This window comes from Bipolaris oryzae (assembly GCF_000523455.1).
Source record: "Bipolaris oryzae ATCC 44560 unplaced genomic scaffold scaffold_188, whole genome shotgun sequence".
Lineage (NCBI taxonomy): Eukaryota > Fungi > Ascomycota > Dothideomycetes > Pleosporales > Pleosporaceae > Bipolaris > Bipolaris oryzae.
The window spans coordinates 1-11935 of record NW_006911464.1 but is presented as its reverse complement, the minus strand read 5'-3'; the positions used below and the strand labels follow the sequence as shown (position 1 = coordinate 11935).

Sequence of the window (11935 nt, the reverse complement as noted above, 5' to 3'; positions counted from 1 at the left end):
GAGTGGCCTTGTGCACAAAGCATGAGATACGAATCTCGCCAGATATCAGCAACAACCTCAAAATCCAAACATACGCCCATTATGCGAGTACACAATTACTTTGCACGGTTACTTTTATTGGAGTTTTCCCACTACAATGCCCTCCATTTTTACACGAAATTCTATGCTAACTCATAAAATGCTGGCTTAGCCTTCTCAAGCGCATCATTGTGGCTTGGCTGCTCTTTTCCAATCGATGCACTCGAGCCAACAGTCTGATCCACCAGACCACAGCGCTCTAATAGCTCAGCAAGCCCAACCTCGCGATAAACCTTATTCCATCGCTCCTTTTCGCGCTGTGCAGTGCCGACGGAGCCAGAGAGATGGTCCATTTTCTCCCAAAATGTTCATTAGCAGAGCATTCACCAAGCATACTAACTTGGTGACTTACAAGCGACAACCCCTTTGTCTCGGGGAAAAAGAAGATGATGAAAGCGGCGCCTACGACAGTGGAAATATCAAAGAACATATATGTGCCACATCGCAGGTGGGTAAGCATATCTGGTGTGACTTGACCAACCATGAAGTTATTCATCCTACAGTAACGTCAATATCTCGAGCCTTGAAGATCGTTCATGGTATGACGACCTCGCTCACCTATTGGAAGAAGCGCCCAGAGCAATACTGTATGGGCGATTTGCCAGGGGCCAAATCTTAGCCATAACGATCCACGAGTAAGGGCCCCATGAGTAACCAAAGAAGACCACAAATAGCCAAACCATCGCGCATACAGCCCAGCCCGCACCTTGGTGGTGAGGCCAGTCTTTTTCAAAACTAGCAACGATTCTAGAAATGATGAAGTGGCAAGCATCCATACCGATAGCTCCACTGATAAGAACTGGTTTGCGGCTAAGCGTGTCGACACAAAACTGCCGGGGCTATCGATACATTAGCGTCACACAATTTGTAGTTAAGTATTTGACTTCAGAACTTACTCATCGCCAGAAACATGATGATGCCCACAACACTGGTAGCCAATAAACTAACCGAGTTGCTCGACAAGCCCAGATCATCGAAGATGATCGGCGCGCAGTACAAGATTGCATTAATTCCTGTCCATTGTTGAAACAGCATGGTAAGCACTGAGATCATTACACGCTTGAACATCCCCTTTGTCGTAAATAGATTCCCAATTGCCACGAATTGGAGTTTGAAGGTTGACGCCGCACTCATATCCTGAAGGTGGGGGAAGTTTTCCACGAGTGACTTCTTCTCAAACAAACTCTGAGCACGGATCTCGGAGTGTTCGAGCTCAATGAGCTCATCCTCTTGGGAGAGGCCGCGTAGTTGAGCCAATACACGCCGGGCCTCGTTTTCGCGATTATGGTGGACCAGCCAGCGCGGCGAGAAGGGCATGAAGAGCATGCCAACACCAAGCAGGACAGCGGGAGCCAGTTGCAACGCCAGAGGGATGAGCCATGCAGAATCCTTTTGTCCAGCTCCGGTTCCGCCAATGTAGTCGGTGCCATAATCGATCCAGAAAGGGACCATGATTCCAAGCATGATACTCAATTGCTGAAGTCCGACAAGCGCACCGCGTACCTCCGGTGGAGTAACCTCTGCATTATATATTGGCACAATCATTGACAAAGAGCCTACGCCCATCCCTATTACAAAGCGACCTCCAAGGATAGCGCTGTGGCCGATTCCCGTGATAGCTGTGCACTGTACAACAACACCAACAATGGATATGCTGACGTTAATTAGAATGATCCATTTCCGCGACAGTATCTCTGCGAGAAAACCAGAGTACATCGTCTCGAACCAAGCGCCGAGTTCGAGAATGGAAAAGAGCCAATCTTGCTTGGAAGAGCTCCATTCCAGCGTCTGTAGATCTTCGATTCAGTCGCCCATGTCTAGCAATCATTAGCATCAACCATTGCAACTTGAAACGTGTTCTCAGCTACTCACGCCTCTTCAACGAGTTCATGGTAAGGACGCCGGAAAAGACACCTTGATTGTAACCATATAGCAGTACTCCTAAGCAAGCAAAACATGCAATGTCAAACACTTTTGCGTTTTTGACCAGGGCCATGGGTCCGGATGTGCCAGCCAGGGCCTTTCGACGTGCCAAAGCTGCTACCTGGATATCGCCGCCACCACTACCGACAGGAGCCATATTAATGGAGTTAGAACGGGCTGATGTACTAAAGACTGGTAGAAAGAATCGAAAACGATATGCAGGACTAGCAGGAGGGGTGTTCGCAGGATCAATTAGTCCTTCATTAGTCACTCCGAAGTCCTGAACTGTGGAAACCTGGCGACAAGGTCATCTTGGGGAACTGATCCTACATATGCAATCCGAACTTGCCTCACCGGCAACGCATACTTGACTCAACTCTAAAAACAGATCCAGAATACATCAACAAAATGGTTAATCTCAGTCGCACCAATGCTTGATTCTTGCTGTGGGGGCAATACTCGCGTCGGAGTTATCGAATATCAGCTCCAAATGCTCGTCTCGTGCGAGATGGAGACGATCTAAAACCAGTGGAGAAGACGCATAACATTGGATCAGAGCGTGGAGAGTGGTTATGATGGCAGGTTGCCTCCAGTGGGGCCCCATTGTTTGCTAAGCGGACGCGGATGCATTGTGCCCTGAACCCTATACTGTTCACAGTTCGCGATTCGACTTCCCATCAAATTAGTCTTTCTGACTTGCTCTCAAATAGTCCGTATTTGGATCTGCAGTCTGAGAAAAGACAAGCTTTGAGGCTCAACTGCAGGAACCAGGCCTTTGCAAAAAAAAAAGGTCGCGCGGCGATAGATTGAAAACGTTAATCTGCCGCAGCGCGGGTCTCCATATCCCTACTGTGTTGTACCAATATCGTGCATGTGTGGAGTCTCCAACGCGGGTTAGTAGTGCAACTTTTTCATCATGCCTAAATACCAGAATGGCTCGGTTTTCGCAAACAGTGAAAAACTGGCTTTTTGGCATGCCATGGTAAGGTCGTGGGGCATGCGGCTGTGTATATCGAGCAGGATGATTCATCCACCATTTAGCCCAAAGTCCATTCACCTTGAGTTCTTTGTCCGTGGATGAGAAATTCGTGAAGGAAGAAGGAGTTGTTCAAGACCAGTCAATCAGAGTGGGTTTATAGTGATGTCATACTGAGCGGAGCACATGGAACATAATTTTCTGAATCAAACTCGTTGTTGCTATTAGAGAAGAAAGGTGTTGGAGCCCTTAGTAATTTCGACTTCTCCAAAGATGAAAGATAAGGAAAGTTGCCGAAAGACAACTATCATCCTTAGATTTGCAAGATATATCCTAACTCCTCGTTAGATGAGTGGTCAAGTCTTTCGTCACAGAAAAGGACATATTGACGACGAATTATACAAGTAATCCAAGCAGGATCTGTGTAAACCACCCCTTCCAGAAATATAAGGGACCATCCCGAACATATGAAAGTGATAGAAGTGATTGCTAATACGAGTAGTAAATGCTGAAATTTTGCGTATATTGCGAATCTGAGACGAAGTGTTCCATCAAATGATGAGAGCAGTCAGAAGAAGTCCGCAAGTGATAGTGGGATTTCGGTGCGAACAAACAGAGCGAATTCTCGGCACTGAGGAAGTCTCAAGACAAATTTCCACCAGCAGCAAAAGAACAAAAACTAAGAAGTTATGACGTTGAATTCGAAAGCTCAAGTAGCTGCGATCATGCAATTGCCGAACAAAATGGAGACCAAAATGCCATTCTGGGTGGTATTCTTATCTCTTGGATTATCAAGGAAATTGATGCAAAGAAACATCATGCCGTTGTGGACGAAGATATTACCCACTATCTTCAATAAGATATTCCCGAAGATGCTTTCTGTAACACGGCATCAAATAGGGAAAGAATATACGAGAGTAGTGCCCACTCACTAGCCTCTACGACTGAGGAATATGGGTTGAGCGGTGGCCTTCTTTGGTGAGGGCGCTGTCTTTTTTCTGTAGAGGGTTCCTACCATTCGCACAGTAGAGACATTGATAGAGATAACCAGGATTGGTGCTTTTGACCGATTCTAGTCGCAATACTGTTTATGATCTCGTGTGCGGGAGGCATGAAAGCAACGGCCAAGTCTTCAATAGCCACGACTAAATATTCGTAAGTTTGACCCGTAACGCTATCTTCAACTCTTGCACCACAGTCGCTGGGTTTGATGGTCTTGTTTCTGTCCTGCAAGATCATTTCATACATCTTTGGGAATAAAGCAGATTTAGGAAATCACATGTACGCTGGAGTTTCCAAGAGCTCACCGAGAAATAGAGACGTGGATGTAGAATAGATCATTCTGGTGGTTAGGATGGAGGGAGCGATTTCAGGCATATGCTGTATGCTCCACGGTTGAAGAAACACAAACAATTGATCATGAAACTGACGGTTAGCTAAAATAATAAAGGCCCAATCCTGGTCCACGGAGAACTTCGCAGTATTTTCAAACGCGTCAGGTCACTGACATTCTAGGGGTGCCTTTTGGATTTCGGAAAACTCTCCTACCCTTAACCCGTGAAGAGAATATGCTCGAACGATAGAGGGAGCATGCAAACCTGGATTAGAGAAGAAAATCCAAACTGATTCCTGACTATTACTCGACTCATCTGGGACAGAGCTTACGCTGCTGCGAGATGTCATCCCCACGTCTGCTCTCGCATGGTGTTCGCCGTCTACACTCCCGGGAATCTCAAAGTCGCCATCTTCACTTCTGGAGCCATCCTCATGCGTATTCGAAGTCTCCATTAGTATACGTGAGACAGTTATGTAATAAAACTTTGAACTGTATGATATGAAACTTGCGGTAGCTCCATATGCATCCCTCTCGTCGCTCCTAACTCAACTTACAACCAGCAGCCTTACTGTACTTGGATGTCAGAGAAGCCAAGATCTGGATTTCAGCCTCATCCTTGCTCTTCAAACAATAGGAATTTTGCAGCGCCTTGACGCACCAGAAAGGCCTACTTTGTTATGACTGTACAATGCCTTTGAATGTTCTTCTCAAAAATGCAACTTCAAAAACTATGCATAAGGAGATCACTTACAGGATTTGGGAAAATGTTCGGCAACAGGCAGTTATCAACATCTCTTGGCAGCAACTCACCAAGACATAATGACTATCGCGAAAGAAATCGAGAGAATGAAGAGTGAATATGTTATTTCCACAATCGGATTCGAAGACGGAAAATTGGTTCACGCAGATGCGACGCTCTGTCTCCAGGGATATCCAATTCGATCTTCAACTGGTTAGATGCGGTTCTTTGAGGGCTGAGAAACGCAACTTTTCAAAGTTCAAGTACTTGCATGAGAGACTGGCTATTCTGAAGCAGGCTTTCGATGAATCTCGTCCGGCAACGATTTCGTAGTGGTAGCATGATCGCAAGAATGGTGTCCAGTGGTACATTTTCTGGATTGCTACCATAGTTTTGGCGCTCGCCATATCTTTGGTCTGGTCTAAAGTGTTGAGGGAGCGATACGGGTGTACAAAGAATGTCCCCCATCAAAGAGATAGCGACACGTCTCATAGCGAAGGGAATCCAAGCACTTCATGAGCCATTTCCTTAATTTCATATCTGCAGAACAATGGATCAAGACCTATCTTTCTATATCCTCAAGTGATCAGAAGTGTTTTTTATTTCATTTTAGATACGCCAACCCCTTCACACATAATCAAGCCTCAACCTCAATCGACCAAGATGTCCACCTTTACACCAGCCCTACCCTTCCCCACCACTCCCTCAACCACTCATTCCCTTCCCACCAATGTCACCTCCATAACCGCCATATTACTACCAGGTGGCTCCTTCCACGCCTTGAGTTCCAACTTCGGCTCCGTACTCGCGAACAGGCCCTTCCACTCCTCCAACTCGCGCTCTCTGCTATTAAACAGCTGGTTCATTGTCAGGTCGCGCACGCGCAGATAGGCATCTTGAAAGCGAGGAAGGGTGCCGGGGAGCGGTAGAATCGAATCCATGACGAGGATACGGGCAAGGGAGTTGCCACTATCGCGTAGAGCGACGGCGAGGTGATTGAGAATTTCACGGGCCTGGTGATCGGGCCAGTTGTGTAAGATCCGACGGAGGAAGAAGATGTCAGGTTTGAGACCGTTGGGTTGGGGCGTGAAGAAGTTGTGGACTGAGAAGTTGATGCGTGAGGCTACAGAGGTGCTGGTGAGTTGGGGTAGTTTGGCTTTGCCTTCTGAGACTACCTCGGGGAGATCCTGGATAGTGAAGTGGAGGTCTGGGAAGGCTGAAGCTAGTGCAATAGATGCGTGTGCAGTCGATCCGCCAACGTCGACGATGTTTGCTTCACCCAGGCTGACCCAGTCGAAGCCATCGACAATGTGTTGGACACTGCCGCTTCCGCTTCGTTGTAAAGCACGCATGTAACCTGAGAAGGCCTTATTCATGTCTGGATGGGCTTCTAGGTGCTCAAAAAAAGTCAAGTCGGTGTTGAGGGTCAAGTTGAAAGCTGTCTCGTTTTTGGCTACCGAGTTGGGCCATTTCGCTGTTGCTTCGGTAAAGTGATATGCCGCTAGAGCTTGGTAATTGTATATGAAGAAGGCCCAATCTAGAAGAGCACTATCCGTTGCGAACGATGCTGATAGTTGGGTGTGCGCAATTTGCATTGGTGAGGGTTCAACAAAAATCCCGTCCGTCATGACCATCCGCACAACTGACTGTAGCCGCCTGATAGGCACATTCGCTTTGGCCGCGAGGTCCGTATAGGCAATGGGACTGAGATCAGCTGGAACATGCTTGAAGATTTCAAATCTCGTCAACCATTTCAAACAACCGAGACATTCGCAGCGGATCTGATGCTGTTCAAGTAGCTTCGGCGCTGTTAGCAGAGACGTTTGCAGCTCCTGCGTTGCTTCGAATAGAGCGTCAGCGGACCCCTCGCCATTGCCACCAGCTTCCACTTTCTCTGCCTCTTCAAGGATCTTTTGTGCAAGTTTGACAAGAGAACTTGACTTATCCATACTGCCGTTGGTTTTACAGATGAAGGGACCAGAGTGTATTTGATACATGTACCGGAAGGGCGCGGCTTACGAACTAACATGCCCCACAGCATAGTGTAACGTGTATTATGGTAGTTATATCGGAAGCTTATGTACCCCACATAGTGACGCCTTCTGGTCGCCCTGCTCAAGCGATTGCAAATGTAATGTTGGACGTGTTCGACACGTGAGAAGGCGACGTCAGCACGCCAGGTACTGCTGACTCCAATCAGCTTGGGACAGCAAATACCAATGTGTCATGAGAAAACTTGACGCGGAGCACTACTCCCCAGTGAGACGAAGCTATCGCGAGATACCCAGTGCTACCATGTCCGTAGAGGGCACGAGGCTTTCGGATCGAAGATTATTTCAATACTTCTTTATATTGTATCATCTAGAGGTATCGGGATGTTTGTTGGAGATGTTTGTTAGAGATAAAAGGCGGTCTTTGTTTTAAAGTAGACACTCCATGGACGTGATGCCAGTTTGTATTCGGCGCGAGTGCGTGGCGTAAACTTTGTTTCATTGACTGTCTCGTACTATCAGCGTCTCAAAGGGCAACCTACGTTTGAATGAGTACACTTCATTTATCAATAGCAAGACTGCCACCCCTGACTGCGCGTGAACTCACGCTTTCCGAGGGCCAAGGATGAAATCGATGAACTTGGTCTGTGCATTATGGTGATGTATCGTAATGTTGGGGTATCATTTGAATCAAAACTATTCTTCTTTTAATTGTCATCATGTTTTCCGTTGACGCTTCTTTGCTTTTGTGAGCGCTTCTGATATAGCAGCGAGCTCTTGCTCAACAGCTTCGTCATCTTCGCTTGCGTCATCCTCGGCACCCTCGAGTGCGGCACCTCCCTCTTCATCTTCCGAGTCTTCGTCATCATCTTCTTCCACGTCGTCATCCTCGCTGAAGCCGCCAAACTCATCATCGTCATCGTCGTCATCAATCTGGTCTTGAGCTGCGCCGCTTGCATCGGTAGTCGCTGCCACACTTCCGGTAGCCTGGCTTTCGCCGTCGCGCTTGCGCTTTTTGCTCATCTCGCCAAGCTTGCCGTCACGCTTCTCATTGACAGGTCCAGTTTCTTCACCTTCTTTGAATGGTGGTGGAGTGAACCAGGGGAGCTTTCCTCTTATCCAGTCATTGAGAACCATCTTGGCAGCACCATCAATGTCAGCCTCGCCTCCCTTGAGCAGACGACCGCTCTTTCGGCATAGTACTTCCAAGAACCGCACAGCATCATTCTCGTAATCCTTCTCCTTGATGTCGTAAGTCCTTTGGAGGTGTTTCGGTTGAACTCTCCTCAAGACAGCCTCGATATACTGAGCTGGGTACTCAACATTCTCTACACGAACACTACCACGCAGCAGAAGATCTTCGTCTGTGTCGTTTTGGTTCGGTGGGACAATACCCGGACAGTCGATCATATAGATGCGCTTCATCAAAGTGATGTACTGCCACACCTTGGTTTCACCAGCAATAGGTGCAACAACGCACACCTTCTTCTTTCGAAGAGTGTTGATGATGGATGACTTTCCAGTGTTTGGGTAGCCAACCATGCCAACCGAAATTTGCTTGCGGTCGCTGTGAAGAGAGCTGAACTGACGGAGAAGAGCGATGAGAGATCCCTTGCCGAAGCTGTTGTTGATCGAGGCGTGGAAAGCTGCCCTTGTGGTTAGCTCATTAATCAGGTGAAGAGTACAGCAACAACAGAACGTACCAAGTGTTGGGAATTCACGACTCAGATGGCGTACCCATGCGGCCTAAGCATTGTTAGCTATGTCCATTGATGAAACAGCAAGTTGCGAAATCGACAATGGAATGTGTGAAATATTACTAAGAGTACCGCCATGAAGATGCGAGTGCAGAGACGGTCCTCAACTCAAACAAATCACGCGTGACTCTATTGACTGACAACCAAGACGGTTGCCAGTCGACCCGTAATCAAGACGATCTTGGGCCGGCGAGCCACTTTTGCTCTTCCCAACTTGTAACAGAACCATAATCATTGTAGAGGAAAAGGTCCTTGACTTAAGGAGGGTGTGGATGGTAAGGGGGGAAGTGTTGTGGGGAGGTAACTTACAGCTACTTTGGAGGGCACCAAGTCGACCTTGTTAAGGACAAAGACCAGGTGCTTATGAGGTGCTTCTGTGCGAATGTATTTCTCGACTGATCGACACCGTGTACCGTCTGGATCTCTGGCGTCTAGGACGTGCAAGATGACATCGGAGGAGTCAATGACCTGAACAGAGAAGGGTCAGCAGGGAGCTAGGGCCACTTTGACCGAAGACTCTTACCTTGTAGAGTTCGTTCCAGATGCGCTTGGATGTTCCCTTCATGAAGATGAATTCTCGAGCCGATGTGAGCTCGCCATTGGGAGTATCATTATCACCCTCCTTTTCTTCGCCCGAGGTACCTGACAGAAGTTTGGCCTGTTCAAGGCGCTCGACGTAGTTTTCGTGCATGCTGTCGGTTCGGCCAGCAAGATCCTCGATGGAGCTGAAGTCAAGCTTTGGTCGCTTCCGCTGGGCCTTGGGGCCAAACGTCTCTGAAAATGGCTGGCTGTCGACAGCAATTTTGGCCGCGTGCTGCTTCAAACCAGGAATCTGGCCAGGCGTCTCGATCAAGCTCATGGGCAGCTTGTTGCGCTTCATAAGATATGTGCTGGGGTCGGCGGCCTGGGCCTGAACAGCAGACCGGAAGCTCTCGAGGGCATCTTGAGATATCACCCGCGTGTTGTTGAACCATTTGCGATTGGGCTCTACGCGGGCGACAGGCGCATCACGGCTCTGGTAGACGGCGGCCTTTGTAATGTCTCCCTTGGCATTGCGCTCGGCCTTGCCATCAGTAAGGCGCTTGAGCACTTTTACTTTTTTCGCATCACTGTAAGCTGTTAGTATCTACATGGCGCATTGCAGGGTGGATGTATACATACCGATAAAAGTTGGTGCCCTTGACTTTGACATTGGCCATGCCATCGTGCGCCTTGCCCTCGCGCTCGCGGCGGCTTTTCTCTTTCTTGTGGACACCCATGTTGGCTCTGCTTCCTTTGGGGGGATTGACAAGAGGTGGAAGGGCGAAGAGTGAAGGAAGGTCGCGAACATGGGAATGGGCAACTTTTTTTGAGAGGCGGAGCTAGTCTGGGTGGGGCTAAGCCGGCTTGGCACCGACATTTTCGAAGACAGCCAGGCCGACCAACACCACGCCCGCACCTCCGCATTGCTTTGGCTCCCTTACTACCATCGCAATGCCGCCACGGATATCCGTCCGCTTTGCCTGGACGTCTCCTTCACCCGCCGCGGCCCTCAATGGGTGCAATACTAGCTTGGGTGGCCGCACATTCTCCTCTACACCACCGTCACTCGCCCTCGGCCCGCAATCTCCAAATTATGTCGAAGTCCCCAAGCCATTGCAGCCCACCTACCCAGCCAAACCCACCGTAAAAGGCCATCTGCCAATTCCACGTGATATCTTCAAGACGAGGAATAAGCACCCCAAGGAATCAGACGTTTTTCTGGGAAAGACGGCACGAGAGCCCAAGGAAGTGAAAGTGCCAGGACCATATAGCAGAGATGCCGAATACCGGCTATACAAGCAACGGCTGGCGGATAAGAGGAGAGAAAACTTGAGGGAGGGTGTCAAACAATTGCACGAGAGGAAAGTCACGTCAGAGGCACAATACATGGCCAAGATCCAGGCCATTGGAGCGCAGAGGCGCGAGCTGGCCATGGCGCCCCGCCGCGAAGTCGACATCTTGACCGAGAACTCGGTGTCCAAGGGCATCCGCGACTTCCTCACAGACAACCTGCCACCGCGAAAAGACATCTCCAAGGCCCGCAGCAGATCCTACCAACGAAGAATGGCTAAGGTGGATGCAATGCGCGCATCGCGTCTTCACGACCTGTACACAAATGCGCGCGAGTTCATTGTAGACGAACAACAACTGGACGAAGCCATTGACAAGGCTTTTGGCACAGAAGAGTCGCCTATGGGCTGGGACACGAGAGGCAACATGGGCCCAAGACACGCGGGCAACGAGGGGCTCAGTCCATGGCACGGACCTATGCCCGAAGGCGTGGGCGATATGCTGCAGAAACTCAAGGGCGGCGAGGGCGTCGGTCTCGCCAAGGAGAGAGTCAAAAAGCTTGCTGAGGAGCTTACGGGAGGCAAGATGTAACCAATGTACCAGTGTTATGTATTATATGGTCAAATATACCCTCCATGAAGAGACCTATTATCAATTTCTGTGTTTGTTTGCAGTTCAATGTTGATTGCGAGAACTAATTTGATTAATGTTGTTAAACTACAATGTCGTGCAGCTACCCATTTGGTGTTTGCAGGAATAAAACTCTTGGTAGGACATGCATCCCCTTCACTTCGTTGCAAGAAATGAATACTACAACGGCAACCTGAGGTAACTGCAATACAACGAGAAAAGATTCTTTGCTATTATGTATCGGTTGCGTCGCTTTTTCTCTGCCATTATGTAGTGAAGAAAGATCGTTTTCTGCTCATGCGGCAGTGCCTAGCTTTGGCATATCGATAGCATCAAGTAAGCTGTTACATTCTGGAGTCTGTAAAGATTGATTTCTCGGGGATTTATTAGAGTTGATTCCTTCAACATAGTACATACGACCATAGATTCGAGATCTTAGCGCTTCCCGTTCGCTCAGCGGTACTCAAGCTCGAAATCGGCGGACTAGTACTGTGTCCGTGCGCGGAATGCGCGGATTCGCGCAATGCGCCGAACCACCAAAACCTCTCTATCGTCTCAACTTTACAACAATACAACGCAATGGGCTTAGAAGAAGCGCTTGAAGAGTGTGATACTTTCGAATCTAAAGATCAAATCCCCTGGTCTAAAATAGCTAAAAAAACATGGCGTTGTGCGCTCAACGTTGACTCGAAC

The 11935-nt window shown here is 48.6% G+C and overlaps 4 protein-coding genes across 4 annotated transcripts; 1 reads left to right on the top strand and 3 right to left on the bottom strand.

The window, feature by feature from the left end:
• Window positions 1–161: 161 nt before the first annotated feature.
• Window positions 162–2158, bottom strand: COCMIDRAFT_40441 (uncharacterized protein; the record flags this gene model as incomplete). The annotated part of the gene is made up of 5 exons (XM_007693917.1): window positions 162–374; window positions 431–575; window positions 637–877; window positions 975–1874; window positions 1951–2158. 5 exons carry the CDS (start codon window positions 2156–2158, stop codon window positions 162–164), a joined length of 1707 nt encoding a protein of 568 aa, XP_007692107.1.
• A 3607-nt stretch (window positions 2159–5765) lies between these two features.
• On the bottom strand, window positions 5766–7001 carry COCMIDRAFT_106343 (uncharacterized protein; the record flags this gene model as incomplete). Its single annotated transcript, XM_007693919.1, has 1 exon — window positions 5766–7001. One exon carries the CDS (start codon window positions 6999–7001, stop codon window positions 5766–5768), a length of 1236 nt encoding a protein of 411 aa, XP_007692109.1.
• A 759-nt stretch (window positions 7002–7760) lies between these two features.
• COCMIDRAFT_29834 (uncharacterized protein) lies at window positions 7761–9999 on the bottom strand (the record flags this gene model as incomplete). Its single annotated transcript, XM_007693913.1, has 5 exons — window positions 7761–8689; window positions 8747–8789; window positions 9110–9268; window positions 9324–9909; window positions 9962–9999. 5 exons carry the CDS (start codon window positions 9997–9999, stop codon window positions 7761–7763), a joined length of 1755 nt encoding a protein of 584 aa, XP_007692103.1.
• A 274-nt stretch (window positions 10000–10273) lies between these two features.
• On the top strand, window positions 10274–11203 carry COCMIDRAFT_40438 (uncharacterized protein; the record flags this gene model as incomplete). Its single annotated transcript, XM_007693916.1, has 1 exon — window positions 10274–11203. The coding sequence occupies one exon, from the start codon at window positions 10274–10276 to the stop codon at window positions 11201–11203; it is 930 nt and encodes a 309-aa protein (XP_007692106.1).
• Between the last annotated feature and the right edge of the window lie 732 nt (window positions 11204–11935).